Source organism: Aquila chrysaetos, chromosome 5 (genome assembly GCF_900496995.4).
Source record: "Aquila chrysaetos chrysaetos chromosome 5, bAquChr1.4, whole genome shotgun sequence".
In the NCBI taxonomy this organism is placed as follows: Eukaryota; Metazoa; Chordata; class Aves; order Accipitriformes; family Accipitridae; genus Aquila; species Aquila chrysaetos.
In genome coordinates, this window is record NC_044008.1 from 6,434,564 (window position 1) to 6,450,711 (window position 16,148).

The 16,148-nt window shown below is 37.9% G+C and overlaps 1 protein-coding gene across 1 annotated transcript in view; it reads left to right on the top strand.

Annotated features, from left to right (window-relative positions):
• Positions 1–16,148, top strand: part of CELF2 (CUGBP Elav-like family member 2) — a 379,996-nt gene that overhangs the window by 58,859 nt on the left and 304,989 nt on the right. Inside the window, exon 2 of the mRNA XM_030016268.2 lies at positions 7,240–7,275. Within this exon, the coding sequence (XP_029872128.1) occupies positions 7,240–7,275 (36 nt within the window). The remainder of the gene's footprint in view (positions 1–7,239; positions 7,276–16,148) is intronic.

The window sequence follows — 16,148 nt, forward strand, 5'->3', positions numbered from 1 at the left end:
ATCCACGATGGCAGGGTCTGACCTTGGAGCAAAGCACCGAAGTGGGATCTTTCTTCATTTCTCCTCTATGCCCTGGCATTTCTCCCTGATGACCCTGGCTAAATTACATCCTATCTGTGCCCCTGTTACCAACCTATAAAATGGACACACTGCTGTTTCTTACACCTATTCATTTTTATTTTGCTCTTTAATACCAGAGCAGATGACGTAAGAGAGAGAAGCTTTCATCTGACATCCTTGGTGGGTGGTTAGACAAGAGGCCAAGATCTTAGCTGGGATTTGTAGGTAAATTGAAAGGAGTGAGGATTTGGCCTGAATTACGCTTTAACTTGCAAGTTATAATATTGCTGTCTTCAAAGATGTTTGGGGGGGGGCCGTTAAATAGAAACTTTAATTTTTATGAAATATATAAAATTGTCACAATGATGAGGACGTGTTTTATTTGGGGTGTTATTTGTATACTGGATGTACACTGGACTTACACTGTTTTGGTGGCAGGCGCTTATCACTGAATACACAGAGATTTCTTTCCTCCTTACCTTAGGAGGAATGAAAAATTCAGAAGTAGCAAATTTAGAATAGTGAAAAATGCAGCTTTTAAAAATAATCATTGGAGAAAACAAGAAGCATGTTTGCTCATGTCCTTTATCTCAGTCAGCTAATCTTGCAGAATGTCAGCTTGTATAGAAATAGATTTTTACATATGAACTTGTTACATCACTTCCTAAAAAAAGAGTATTTAGCTTGTACTTAAATAGCACATTCAGAGACTGTTTATGCAGTATTTCTGCTGCAAATGTATGATCCTTGTTAGGTAGCTAAGCTCTGTGTGAAGTTTTAAAACTGCAGTGTATTTATTTGCTGCTTACTATGTGAAAGATTAAATACTTACAAAAGTATCAGTTTGAAATCTTGATTTTTTTTAATATCATAATTTTTTTTAAAGATGGAATTGTTTTCTACCATTTTGACCTTTACTGGTCATAGGGAACAATTCTAAAAAAAAAGATATGCTAAAAGTATGTGATAGAGAGAAACTGAAACCTTCTGTGAAATCCATTAAATTAGTCATAGCAAAACTGAATTCAAAATTTAAACCCCATATTTTATCCAACTGGAGCTTGTTTATTTTGTTGCACCCTAACAAAGCTGAGAAACTATCCAATTTAAGACCAGTGAAATATCTTGTGTCTCACAATGGTATTTCAATACACGTTATTAATTCTTCCAAGTCAACTCCGACGTAATGCCCCATGTGATTTTAGGAAGAGCAGAGGCAACAATGTGTCTTTGGAGGTGCCATTTTTCAACTGAAATGTGAAATCAATGTCCTGACCATTTGTGGTCATTAAAAATCCCATGGCACTTTTCTGCAAGAGTAGAGGCATTGACTCCCAAGTCTTGGTGAAATTCCAACTAAGTAATTATATTCCTCCCGATACAACCTTCCTTTTAAAGCTAATTTAATGTTCCTCTTCAGCTGTTCTCCCCTGCTTTAAGTGGAAAATCCTTCATTTCCCTTTGTAAACTTTTCTTTAGTTCTGCTTTATACTGACAATTAGTAGCTGTCTTTTCTCTTGCCACATCACTGATGCATGTCTACGCGGTGCAAGCATGGACCCCTAACAATTTAAAAAGCTGTTTATTGATGGTCTGGTTAAAGCCATTGAAATTAATGGGACGTATCCCTTTGAGTTGGTGGTCACAGGAGCCATCAATGCTGTAGCTTAGAGGTGTTGCTCAGCAGTATGTTTTGGACCCCTCTGTACCCTGATTTTCTTGTGTTGCTGAGTGTAGTGTAGAGAGTTGGTGGTATGGTGTCTGCTCCCTGTCTGCGTGTAGGCAGAGCCAGGAACGAGTGGTCGAAACATCAGACACGTCGTTTGTTCTGGCAAGCCAGATTTGCCCATGGGGCAAAACAAAAGAACAACTTCACTGTTATGCAATATTTGGAAATACTTCAAGGTGGAACTTCCTAGTTATCAACGTTATTGCAATTTGTTACACACAGCTTATCAGCACACGTGCCATATCCAGTTATGCTCACAGTGGATATTCCTGGGAAAATATAAAACTTTTCAAGTGATCCTCTCAAATACTTCATTTCTCTTCAACTTGTACTTATTTCGTTCACAAGTATATCCCTTCTGGTACGATTAATGCTTGTTCCAGGTGTAGGACTCTGTTTAGTAAAGGGTTGAACGTTTCACCCAGACCAGAAATATCAGCTTAACTTTGAGGGTTGTTTTTGTGCTTCATGGAAAATGAGCATAAGTGATAGATCTAACTGCTCCTACAGGGAATCAAATGGGTCGTGGTCACTTGTCCTGGACAAGACAGGACCATCTAACCCTCCTGGTTGACGTGATGACTGCTGGCTCTGATGCCTCCAACCATGACCTCAGGGTTTGGACACTTGTCTTCACAAGTTGGAAGACTCCCGTATTCTGCATCGTGAGGGTTTTCTGCTTGCATTTGTGCTGCTTTCTTAATCGCACACCATACAGATCCCTTCTTCAGCTTCGCCTTTATCCTTATGTCCTTATCCTCATGTGCCTCGTGTGCCGTAGGCGGGCTTTATCCTCTCCCCAAAGTGTGAGATGGAAAAAGGAAGAACGGTGACACGATTGCAGGAATGTGTTGCTGCCTTTCTTTTTGCATCTTCCCCAGCACCCCGACAGATTGCTTAGCTTGAATCCATATGCTTTCCTTTTCACAACAAAAATTGTTCTCGATAGAGACCTAAAGTGATTTCCAAATCACTAAGGGTCATGATCCTGCAGAAGAAAAAATTCTTTCTAAGCATAGCCTTGACTCCTATGGTTTGAACTCAGTACTTGCTAAGTTTCCTGGCATGCATCTCGCAGAATATACACAAGATTAACTCAGTTGCCCTTTAAGCCCCTACCCTGTCTCTTGTGCCTCAGTTTACATCTCTGCGGAAGCACAGCATGGAGTATTAAACCGGACAAAAATGTTGCGCAGTTAAACCTCAGAACTGTGTTGTGCCAAACCCTGCACGTAGGTGGGTAACAACAGCTGCCAGTCAGCCTCTGAGAGAAGAGCACCATATGATTTCTCAGTGAACAAAACATTTAATACAAACACAACACTTTCCAAATACTCTGAAGAGTTTTCCTGAACAACTTTCTTTAAACAAAACTAATAGGCAGTAAAGTCTGTTTGCTGATCTTTATGCAGATCTTCCCACTTCCACTTCATTATAAGGTTTTGACTAAAATATTTATACTTTTCTGCTTTGGTACACATCCTACCCCAATCCTACGGAAAGGATTTCTCAGCCTGTAGAGAGAAATGACAAAATGTGTGTGTGTGCTTGGTTCACCCACACTGGCTTTCTGAGTTTTGAGAATAGCTATATAGTCCTCTCTGGAGGGTGCAGAGCCTCTTCAGTAGGTCAAAGCTCCTCACAGATCTAATGAACGATTTGTAAACCCACAATTTGATCTTTTTGGAAGACCACACGTGACAGGGTAACATTTGGGGGTGCAGATCTCCCACCCAACACCCTCCTGGCTTCAAAAGCACCTTCATCTTCGTACATACGGACCACACTACCCTGGATCGGTCCTGCACCGCTGAACACAAAATGCTGGGAAATTGCAAATTACCTTCCTGGAAATCCTGTGATTGTGGTTTATAATGTCACCCTCCACCTAACAGCTTTTCTAGGGTCTTTGGCTTTTTCCTCTTCTGTCCTTAGCGTTGTTGTGCATTAGCTTATCCCATTTGCATTGGCACTGATTTCAGTGGAATTCGGGGCAGCCCTGACGAAGCATTTTGGTTTCCATCTTCACTCTTTTCCAAGGTCATCCTTTCATATCATAGGCAGGACGTGAAAATACGTGGTCTTATATTCATTTTCCCTTTGAGTATTACCCTTCTCTTGTTTTTATCCTAGGACAAAAAAATATCTGTAGATACAGTAAATTATGAGTTATATTTATTGTACGTGTCATTTGGGAGTACTAGGGATCTGAAAATTGGTTGTATAAGTCTAGCTTCAGTTTCTTGAAATACTGCAGAATCCATACTACTGTATCCATTATCTTTAAATAAACTTTAAGGGTTTTCTTGATGAGTAACTTGCTCCATAAGATTTTCTTTTTTAAACTCCCATGAAATATATTTATAGAGCAGTGTTTCAATTCCTGATATTTATAGGACACTTACAGTGGACATTAACCATCTTCAGCAGTCCATGTACCATTTATTTCCAGTGACATTGTAGGGATAATTGTGTTTGTTTTCTAGGAAAATAATGTTTTTAGTTTAATAATCTAAAGGGGGGGCGGGTATGGTTTAAATGTTTACTGAGTTTATGAGAAACAGTGAAATCTTTGGCTAGTTGCGAAGAATCAGACTTCTCCTCTTTCACTTGTGAATTTTAGAGGTTTGTTTGAGTTTGATCTGTATTTCAAAAATCGTTACCTTACATATTTTTGTTTAAAATTGGAATTTGATCTGACCAAATGTGAAACTGGCAACACAATTAATTACATTAAAAATGTATATGCTAAAGGCCTGCAGTGTCTTTGTTCAACATTCCGATCACATTCAGATTTTTTAGCGCTGTATCGACTATTTAATAATTGTTTTCATAAGGCCAGCATCTCTTGTAGAGAGGGTTATTTAACAAAAATGAAAATCTTTAGAAATTTAGATGCACCAATCACTCACTGCTCTGCTCAGAAGCTGACAGTGTGTTTCCAGTTAAACATCCTCTTTTAAACCTCGCTGCTTCTGCTTCTTGACGCTTCCTGCAACACCCACCTGCAATTTGCCTGGTTCTCTCTTTAAGCTGGATGAGCAACTGCTATTTTATAAAATGTGCTCCCATACCCTAAAGCAATAAAGTTTGTGCTATTCTGTTATTAGAGCGATAATAGGTAGCTGAAGGCTAGGGAGTCCCTTTAGAAGAAGAAACAAAGAAACGCCCAGCCTGACTTTTTAGTCCAGGTTCTTTCCCAAAAAAAGCATTTCAATGAAAGGTGATGATGCCTGTGATTAGTGGTGGAAGAGAAATATTTCCTGACTGTTGGAACCAGTTAGTGATCCAGTTCTTTGATAGGTTACAGAAAATATCATATAAATTCTTTGAACTGTGTAAGTCATGAGTAGGGCTTGGAAAATAAGGTGGTATGACACCAACGTGCAGAGGTTTAATGAAAATAAAATATCTAAAACATACAGCTGTATCAAATTACCCCATAGAAACCAAGTCTGTATTGCTCCACTCTAATTTCATTTTCTTATCTCTTTCCATTCTCTTCCTCTTGCTCCTGGCTCTCACCTTTGATGCCATTTATATCATGGACTTTGTTCATCACAGGCACCTGCTAAATACAGACCTGTCTGCCTTTGCTGGGGTGGGAACTGGCTCTTCTGAAAGGGCTTACATAGCTGTCGGTCTGCCGCTGAGTGCTGTGTGCGAGAAAAGGGTGTGAGCCATCTTTTTTATTTTTTTTTTTGCTTATTCCTCTTTGCAACCGCTGAACACGGTTCTGCTCTGTGCCTTTTGAAGCAAAACGCCGGGAGGTTTAAGGCAACCTTCTGTGACCGGCAAACTGCGCAGCTTGAAGATAGAGACTCAATGAAAATGCAAAGCCATGCATGTTTAGAGGGGCCATTTTATCTTCTCTGACACTGTAATGGAGTCTACAATGGCCAGTGTAACCATTAAGGAAAAAGCCTGGGTGTCACTGTGGGGTGCTCCATAAAAAAAATTAATCCTTAAAAAAACAAGACCTCGTAGCTGCTCATAGTTCATATAGTGCCAAAAAGCATCAGGAATCTGGAACTAAAGAGGAGCTCTGAATTATTGTGGCTTTAGTATAATAACTCCGTAGTTGCCCCATCAAAAAAAGTGGCTTCAGAACATTGTAAAGTTCTACAAGAGCTTTCAAAAATATCTTTCTTTTTTCTTTTTTTACTTTGGATTCATAAAGAAATTAGGCTTGGGGGTTCAATCTGTATTTATAAGGTTTATACCCTCAGAACAAAAATGCGTAGGCTTGGTTCCATGCTTAGAGGTCACTAGATCCATGGTTTTGGGAATTGTTAAGGCAAGGAAGATTTTGAGACCTGTATTAATTACCACCACCACCACCACCTCCCCCCCCAAAAAACCCCAACATTAGATTTCCCCCAGCACCACCACCTGTATGTAAAAGTGGATGGAAGGATTTTCTGTTCCTCAGCTGTAAACAAGGAGAAGAGAGTATTATGTTGAGAATTGTCCCATACCACAAGTTCAAAGCTACAGATCTGAAATTTTGCAATTTGGATCTCAGCTGAAGCAAATAGGGTGTGAACTAACCAGCTGTCTTTCATGCAGCAAACTTAAATGTAGGACAGAGATTTCATAACTGGACAAGCAATGTGTGAAACGGGTCGGACCTCTGGTCGAGTCTAGGACAACGAACCGCCTTATGCCTCCTTGCTGTTTTTTTTAAGGTCTTATACATGCGAGAGAAAGGAGAAATAGAGCTATCCAGCTGTTTTGCTGAAGTTTGGATAAGGTCTAAGCAAATGTTCTGGGGAGGGGAGCAAGGACATACAGTGGTGGTAGATCTGGGATGTATTTTAAGGACTGTGTACATAGGTAATGGTAATGTATTTAATTGTGCCTTAATGTGACATACTGGTTACATTAGCCCACTTTCACTATCTCACGCTCAGTTTCCCTCAAACAAATTACAGACCCACAAAACAGATTCAAACAAGTAAATTGGATCAAAAATCACTATTTGGAAAACAACTAATGCCTAAAACCCAAGATAAGAAGACTTAATGTTAACATGGTATCTTTTTCAGTGCATGACGTGGTTATAAATGTGTATAATGTCTTGCTTTTGCTGCAGCACTGAAAAAAAGGAACTTTTTCCACTGGAAAATTGGCCCAGTGCTAAATTTCATCTATGTAGGACCATGCAGTGCTGGCATTTGAAATAGTGATAATTTTATGCCTAAAAAATGAGTAATTGAACCATTGAGAACTTCATTCTGATGAAATCCTTAGCTCACACTCCATCATCTGCTTTTCACATTCTTGTGTATATGATCGTGCGGACGTCGCATCTGCAAATGACGCCTTTGCATATAAAGCTGTGTATGTGTGTCTGCACTCCTATAAAATATAAGCAGTATAAAGGCGTCTTTAAAATTTTATAGCTTCTTTAAACACAAGCTAATTTTTCCTCACTTTGTGTCTTTCAGAGAGACTGCCACAGAGTTATCTGGCACATTACCAAGGTAAGCAAGTTGCTCTAAACTGCATCTGTGTATCAATGTCTGGAAGGTGCTGAAAGGAGCATGACTTTTTGAGCCAGAACATGATCCTTTTCCGAAGGAAAACTGTTGGAATCCTGAGAACTGGGGGTGCAGAGAGGAGAACACACACAGCATGCCACAAAATGTCTGTGAAATACTGACGCAACCAAAACCACGCAGCTTAAAGCGACACGTTGAAGTTGCTTTGAGGTTTAGCACAATTACGCACCTGATGAGAAAGATCCCAGATGTGGCTTTCTTCCAGCTGTGCAATTATACCCATTGCAGGTGGTTTGGCTTTTGCTTTAAATTTCACCTGAGACATGAGGGGAGGGAAATGTGGAGGTAGGAGGAAAAAACACTGTGATCTTAAGGCATTTTCATTTGGAAAGCAGGAAAGCAGCTTAGACCAAATTCTTCTACGCTGAGAAAGCTTTTCATAAAATAATAGAACTAGACAAGACTCCCAGGCTGCAGTAGAGGTTTTTGAAGAGAGACCTGCCTACATTTTGTCAGCAGATGCAATAACATGCTGTAATCATGCAGATAGAGAAAAGGGTGGAGAGAAGGGAAACAAAAAAATCTGATATGGTAACCTGTCACTTAGCAGAGATGCCTGGTGAGTAAAAAAAAATGGTGCTCCCAGTCCTCTTGCATCTTCTTCCACCAGTTTTGCTCTCTGAGGTGCAAGGGGTTTTAATGGGGTCATGGTTTTAATGGGGAACATGGTTTGTTCTCTGGTTAATACCAGTATTGTAGTTTATACAATATATAACGTAAAAAGAATATTTCAACAAGAAAGTCAGTTTTCCTTAAGCATGGTAATACATACAGAGAAAAAATGTCTGCCTTTATGGTGCACATGGTGTATATTATTTGGCTTGTCTGTATTGATAAGCTGTAAATATGTAGATTTTCAGTGTATGTGATGGTTTTTCCCCCCCTGTAACGTGTCACTTTGTTCTGTAGGTACAAACTTGTGTGATTTATATCAGTTGTTAATTTATTAGATACCTTTCTTCTTATACTTACCATCACTTGATATCCTCAGTTGTGCAAGCAAATACGGTGGTGAAATTTTGCCAAGCGTTTGAAGTGCTGACCAATGATCAGGCCTACCTGACACATAAAAGATTTTGTTCATCTTCATTGCAAAAGAATTACAATTCTTCATACATAAAAAAAAAAAAAGAAGAAGAAAATAGAGATTCAGCAGAGTAGCTGTCTCCTTGATTAGGAACATCAATAACAATGCTTAGCTGTATCTTTTACTGGTCTTAGTGCTAAAATATTTGTAGTTTTGACTGCATGCCCCAGTTGGTTGGGTGTTAGATGACTAATATACTGGAAGCATGAAGTCCTTGTACGGCAGAAATGAATTCCGCTTTAAATTAAGTTAAAAAGAGAGACATAGGCGCTTGAATAAACATCCAGTTTCATACTTGCCATTAATGATTTCCTAAATGTGTTTTTTGAATTATTACCACAAGCCTTTAATTTCAACTGTGGCAGGATGTCACAAGTAAAAATCAGATTATACAAACAATGTGCACAAGGTATTGTAATTGTGTTATAAATATTAAAACCAATGATCTTGTCTTGATTTAAAACAAATGTTTACAGCTGTGCGCAGGTTGGCTAGTCCTCCAGCCTTCTGGGGGATTCACCTGTTCCTGCATTTCTCTAGACAAGCAGTTCCTTGGGGTTTTTAATATTATGTTGTGATGTATTAATCTAAAATTTTTTGTTCTTCTTTCAAACTTCAAGTGAACCATTTTGCTATTATTAATTCATAACAGTGAAACAGTCTAATTTCCCCACCAACACCACATCTTCTTCCACCTTCACCCTGCAACTACTTTATAGCATATAAAATTTTAGTTGTTGCACCTTGAAATCATGAAACTAATAACAGCTTTCCCATGGTCACTGTGTTCATTGTATTTTGTCCAATGGGGTAGAAAGAGCCCTCTGTAACGCTAGAAATCTGACTCCCATTTGTGCAGGCAAACATGATGCCTTTTCTCAGGGTAATAATGACTCATGGATATATTTGTGGCCAGGATTGATCAAATCCTTTTCAAGCATTCATAAACCTGGTGAAAGGGTTTTTCCTGCAAGTGACGTAAGCGCGAGCAGATGTGTCTGTACTTGGAATATTTTGTCCGACTGTCAGGAAGGTTTAGGCGCTGGTGGCACTAATTTTTTGTTGTCATTAAAAAAAAAAAAAAAAAAGGAAAAACAATTTCTTCAAAACCCCTTCTGAATTTTACATAGTTGAATTAAAGAAGCTAAGGATTTCTTCCCAGGATGCCCTGTAAATAGTCAGAAGTTACAGAAGAGAATATTTTGAGTATTTTCTCTTCTCCTATAGTAACCAATAGAGGTTACGTATGTGCATTTTTAAAAAAGAAAATATAAAAAAGTGTCTTGGTAAATGGTGACTTTTTAATATAGTCATTTTCCATTAGATACTGCTGATTGTTCTCTCATGATTATATTTAAGAGGAAGAAGAAATTACCTTACTTCTTGCCACTGAAGAATATGTATCATTGATAGGCAAATGTAGAAGAATCTGAGTTGGTGGACATCATTTAGAAGGAAAGCTAATAGATTAACTTTGCCTGTAGAAAGATATAAAAATATTAGGCATGATTATATTGTGTCAGTTCTAATTTACCAGTTATTTCTGATGATTTGGGGAAGCTCAAGCTAGAGAAGGAATTGAAAATTTAAACTTAAAATATGATAAAGAAGCTTTACAATTTTTATATTAAATGACATTATTATATCTATGAATGTATATTGTTTTTTTCGAAGACAGGCTTTCTGTGTGCAATGGCACATCAAAGAACGGATCTTCACAAGGAAAACTTTATAGTAATATTAAGTTGTTCATTGCATGACCTATTTAGAGTACTCAGATACTTCTTGTTGTAGACTACATAATTAAATTTTAAATGGAACATGATAAAGAAATTATACTGGTGATCTCTAGAGATTTGAATACCCTATTTGGATCTTTACAAGAGTGTAGTGAAGGCATACTTTAAAATTTAATAAAGGTCTGGCCTATTTTTTTTTTCCTTTTAGATGTTCTATAGCTGCTATGGCAGTCCTATTTCAAACTATATTTGCTCTCAACGTTCATAGACGGTACCTGCGATAACAGACCAAACTAAAACTATTAGAAGAAATATAGCTTAACTTGAGAAATCCACCATTTACACATGATACAGAACAATTATTGAATGAAGATAAGCTCTTACAATCTTGTGGTACCTAAGGTAGTAAGCACACTTTTCATAAACCAGCGTCTGAGCTAAGCGGTCGAAGGGAGCAGTAAATTAGCGAGGTGGAGTGCTCGAGCACAGTGCAAAGCCCTATGGGCACGAGGGAGATGATGTTTGGAGCTTAAACGAGAAAATACTCAGCTTCAATATCAAAGGAATGATTTCAGTCTCTAGCCACTTCTGTTTGTTTCTGTGAAAGTTACTTTATATTTAAAGAAGAACAAATATTTTAAATATAGACTAACTGCATGGATTATTTATTTGCTTAATACTAGGTTAGTAATGATAACAGAAGTAAAATTTGGGATACTTTTCCACATTTATATAGTGGCTCAATTTTACATTTCACTCGGGGCAGGACAGGGGGGAGAAGTTTAAAGTTTAAACGGTCACTTCCTCCTCTAAACTGTTCTTATTTACTGTTAAAAAAAATAAAGAGAATAATTTGCATAGATATTTTTCATAGAAAAAAAATTGTAGAAAGATGTCTGCAGCCGCTGCTTAAATCTTGAGCATACTCAGGAAAACTTGTGTTTTGAGGTAAAGGCCATCTTAAAACTGTCATTTAGAAATTATTTTAGAAGGGTGGGAGGAAATCTGCAATAAAATTTAATGGCACAGATACATCGATGTGAAAACAATCAAGTAAGTTCAAAATGGAAATTTAAATCTTTAGCTTGTCTTAGAATTGTAATAATTGGCAAACTTTATATATTTTAAACCAGTGGTCTGGAGTAGGGTACAAATTTAAGCCCTCTTGAGTTGGTTTCTTATTCTCTGCCTTTCCATAAATTTCTTTAATAATGTCTAAGTTCCATTTACTGTAGAGACTTATGTTCCTGTGTGTCTACAGCATTTTGAAAATAGAATTTAAGTACTGAAGTCACTTCGGTACTTTTGAAAAATGTTAACCTGCAACTTCACCATTATTTAAATCTAACGCAACTAAGCTTTTATCTAAAGGGAAAAGAAGAATTGACAACCCACCATATGACAAGCAAAATGAAATCTCTTGATCACTAACTGTCAGCAGTCTTTCTAATACCATTGTGTTAGGGAATGATATGTCTTCCAAGGAGCTAAGTACACAAGGTTTTGAATCATTTCTGCCTTGACAGCCTAACCCAAGTAACTACTTGTAAGTGCTTGGATGAATTATAAAATCTATGTGGCTCTGTAGAGTGAGTTAATAAAACATCTATGAGCATTTTAATTACTATAAAATGAAAAGGATTTTCTCCTGACAGTAATAGGGGCATGGACTAAAGACCTGCTTGACATCTCAATTGCTGTCTTCACTGGTTTTGCATGGATTGTGGGAGCTGGGGTTAGCTTCTGTGTTTGCTCTTCTGGTTCCCTTCCAGTTGAGGTCTTCTGCCAAGCAATTTCTCTCACTCTGAGAAGACCGGGTTATACTTTTCACCCCTCATGTTTCATATACTGTGGATGTCCTCTCGTGTCACCGGTGCCGCTTTGCCAGTCATGCCAGGCTTGAACACCCATCCACCTACACTGTACGTGTGTCTCTGCCAATTTACAACAGAATTTTCCTTACCTTGATGTAATATTTACTGAAGTTTTATTCTCCCTGAAATAAAGCAGGGATTGCGAGTATTCCATTTGTGACCCTTTCTTCTAAAGGAGAAGTTCTGCTTTCCACCTCCAAATCCCTTCTCAAAACTCACTTTCATTTAGAGGCATATAAATAATAGGTCAAGAAAATGTTGTTGCTTCTGGGTGGCAGGCAGTGGTAGGTGATAACATTAAAATCTCTTGAATGTCAAACTATATGCAGCTAACCAGCTTTAGTCTTTGGAAATGATATCATCTTGTATCTTTTCTGAAACCACATCATTAAAAAGAAAACGATTCCAGCCCTTCGATATTTAAATGTTCTCAAGTCAACTATCTTAAAGAGCAGGTTTTCCATAATTTGAATGCCTGCTATTTTCTGAAGAAAATCATTATTTTAAATTGAGACTTGAATTTAACTAATCACTGCCTTAAAAAAAAAAGAAAAAAAATCTTATGTTTGACCTTTCTCTATGCTTCAGATGCTTATTTCTAAATACTATTTTCTTTCATCTAACCTTTGAGCTGTTTTTCTGTACTGCAAGCAGGACTGCCTATTACCCATTCTATGTGCTGTATAGGAATGCCCTGATATTGTTTGGTCTTTCTGAGGTGCTGTAATATAAATTACAGTAATTATTTGTGTTAGTAACGAGTTTGATGCTCTTGTAAGTGAATCTGGGTTTTCTGAGGAAATAATATACAAGTTATCTCTTCGCTATTCTGATTTTTATTTTTTCTAAGTAAAGCTTCAATATCATTAAAATGTGACATGGAGTTATTCCTTCTAGTAGCTGTCAGCATTTTTGTTGTTGTTTTACATCCATTTTGAAATATGTTTTTTACAGCTAATGTTAATCTTAAAACACACTTATGTGCAATCTGATCCCTTTCTGAAGAGATATTTTTAAAATCTTAAGAGGAGCCTAAGGAGCATAGAGGTGATTATCCATATGTGCTTACTGATGACTTGCATTCAAAAATTACTAAGGTACCAATGGCAGGATTCACATTGCCTAAATTTAGCTATCACAAAAGTCCTCAGTCTAGAGAACCAGGGGAGAAATGAAGAGAAATAGGTACCTCATCTCAGGACAGGGTGAATAACCTTGGGGAATTGTTTTTCTTTCTCCATTGCCTGAAAGTGGAGCCTGGGGGAATAGTGTAGACTAGATGTTTCACCTGATGATAGCTTTAATTTGAGGTGAGTCCTAGCAGCCTAAGTTTTATAAGTGTTAAAGTGCCAAGTGACGTAAGCCAATGCCTACTGGAGTTTTGAGGACATTGGCAAGCTTAACCTCAAAAAAACTTTCGATATTTGGTACTTAAGTCCTAAATATAGACCCTGGGAAGGAGGGGGGAAAGTCGGACAAAAATGATTGTTGGACTTGATATGGCTGTGACCCAGAAGGCAGTAACTCTTCTCACAGTGCAGTGTCCTCAGAAATCACGGCTTGCAGTCTTGAAGCGACTCCTAATTGTACGTAGCCTTTGAATCTTAAAATGAGTGTTAGTGATTTTACTCAGTGACCTGGGTTTTGAACCCACAACCATTTTTCACCAGCAATTGTTAGCATCTCTCACAAACCTTAATGAATTTGACAGCAGACCTTTATCTTAAAAGTCTGGTAGGGCTTTTATTTTTATTCCCTTTTGTAAAACTCTAAAACTAGAGACATATTTCCTTCTTTTTTTTCTGTTATTCACCTTTACCAGACTTCCAAGCATCTTTTTAACTCGTCTTACAAAGCATTGCCATCCAAACGTGCCCAATGAGGATAATGCGCAGCAGAAATGAAAGGACTCAGATCTCTTCACTTCCATTCCTGAAGGTGAATTCCAAGATCGTGATTATTTTTATTTATACAGTGCCTAAAGAGTGCTAAATACTTTATGGAACAAATAAAAGACCTCTTGTAGAAAGCACGCATTCCTATAATCTAATTTTAGTCTCAAATCAGGCAGTATGAATGCTAAGCAGCAGAGCTTGAAGAAAAACGGAAGGTATACGAGGGCTACACTAATAAGATTGAGCAGTTATTTAGGTTCATTATCTGTTCCACTTAATATCGCTGCAATATCTTACTGGTTTAAGTTAAATTTACATTGGTCTGCGGAGAACATTTGACTGACACAGGAATGGTATTTCTCCGGTTAGGTCAAAAAATGAGCCTTTGAACAGCAGTTTGAATGAAGATAGAGAAAGGGACCATTACAGATGTATTTTGAGAAACAGTAAAGGAAACAAACTTAAAATACAAAGCCTTTTTTCCCCTCCTCGCTTTATTTCCCAGCTCAGTTGAAATACTTGTGCTCCAAGCCAGTAATTTGTGCGTATCCTTTGCTTAAGTGTTGTTTCAGAGCTTAAGATCATCAGAACAACGTTATGTAGAAAGTCAGTGCGAAGGATGAAACTTGTGGGAATAACTTCAGATGTAAATATGCATTTGGGGAGGGAAAAAAGATGTACACACATCAGCTTCTGGAGAAGCAGACCAGCAGCTGAAGTCAAGGAGAGCTTTGTTAACATGGCAGAGTTGAGTTTTCGCTTAGTACCTTTGCTACAGGATAGGCAAGGCATGTATAATATATTATGATATATAATACAGAGTATTATATCATATGTTTTATAAATAGTTAGAAATGAACTTCTGATAGACAAGATTTTTTGTGTGTCATCCTTACCATTGGTCCCAGAAAAGCAGGAGTAAGATACGTGGATGGGACAGTGTCAGGAAACCCACACTGATACTCCTAGGACAGCAGAGACTCCGGTTTAGTGCTCTCTTCAACGTTCTCTGCCTTCTGAGCACCTCTTTTATTTATGAAATAATATCTGATGTAACATTTACAAAAATTGCAACTGTTTGAATGATTCCAAAAGATTTGCTATGAAAATCAAGCAAATCTTAGACAATTCTTAGTAAATTATTTAAAGGGTTTTAAAAAACCCCCAAGAACCTAACACATTCCCCAGTGTTCAAGGTTAACAGTTTATACTTCATCTACATTATATTAAAAACATTTTTACTGGAGTCCATAAATGTTACACATTTTTAAAAGGCAATGATCACAGTGGGACTAGATACATTACATAAAGCCAGACACAAGACCTGCAAGCAGTAAATGGTGACTGTTTTTTTATTTTTTGAGGGTGCTGACTTGAGATTCCTCCTGTGAGACGATGCAGATTTTCCCATCTGTGCCTTGTCATTAGAAGCAGGCAGTCCCTAAATTTTTTTGTGGTCAGCAGAAGAAGACCGTGAGCCCCAAATTCCCATGTTCAGAGCAATGTCTCATAGCCGTGCTGTAACTCTCTTACTAGCGGGGATGTTTTGCCAGTTTGGAGCCACCGAGGACCTACCCCACTTTCTGTGTACGTTCTCCCAATGTATTTTGCAAGTTGTGCCCTACGCAGCACTTCTACAACAGCAAAGTGCCGGCGTGGCGCTTCTCTTAACTGGGCTATAATGGAAAATATTTTTCATTCAGACCCTTGGAATTTTTAGAGCTTTCACACCGTGTTCTGCAGGGAACACTTAAGCCTCAGCGAAGCCATGATGTTGTAGAGTGGATGCAAATCATGTCCGTTTGCCATAATCTAACCTTAATGAATGTCCATGGAGAACAAGGGAGGGAAAACAAGATACTAGGCTTCACCTAAAAAAAAAAAAAAGAGAACTGACTGTCAGCCCTTTCTGATTATTTTGCTTCTGAACTTTTAGATACTAATCTTTCAACAGTTCACGTGCTTAATTTTGGACAATAGTCTTGCTGATATCAAAGTGATTGCACAAGTCAGTGCAATTTTAGCATGAATATTGCTGCTTACTCATTGCTGTCAAATGAATATCATCTGATTTGATCCCAGCTTTGTCACTAAGACTATAGACAGCTCTACTTGATGAAGAAAGAAGAATATACACATAGAAACTCAGTTTTGGTAGTATCCTCTTGAAACATGAACCGAGAATCATAAAGTGAAAGCT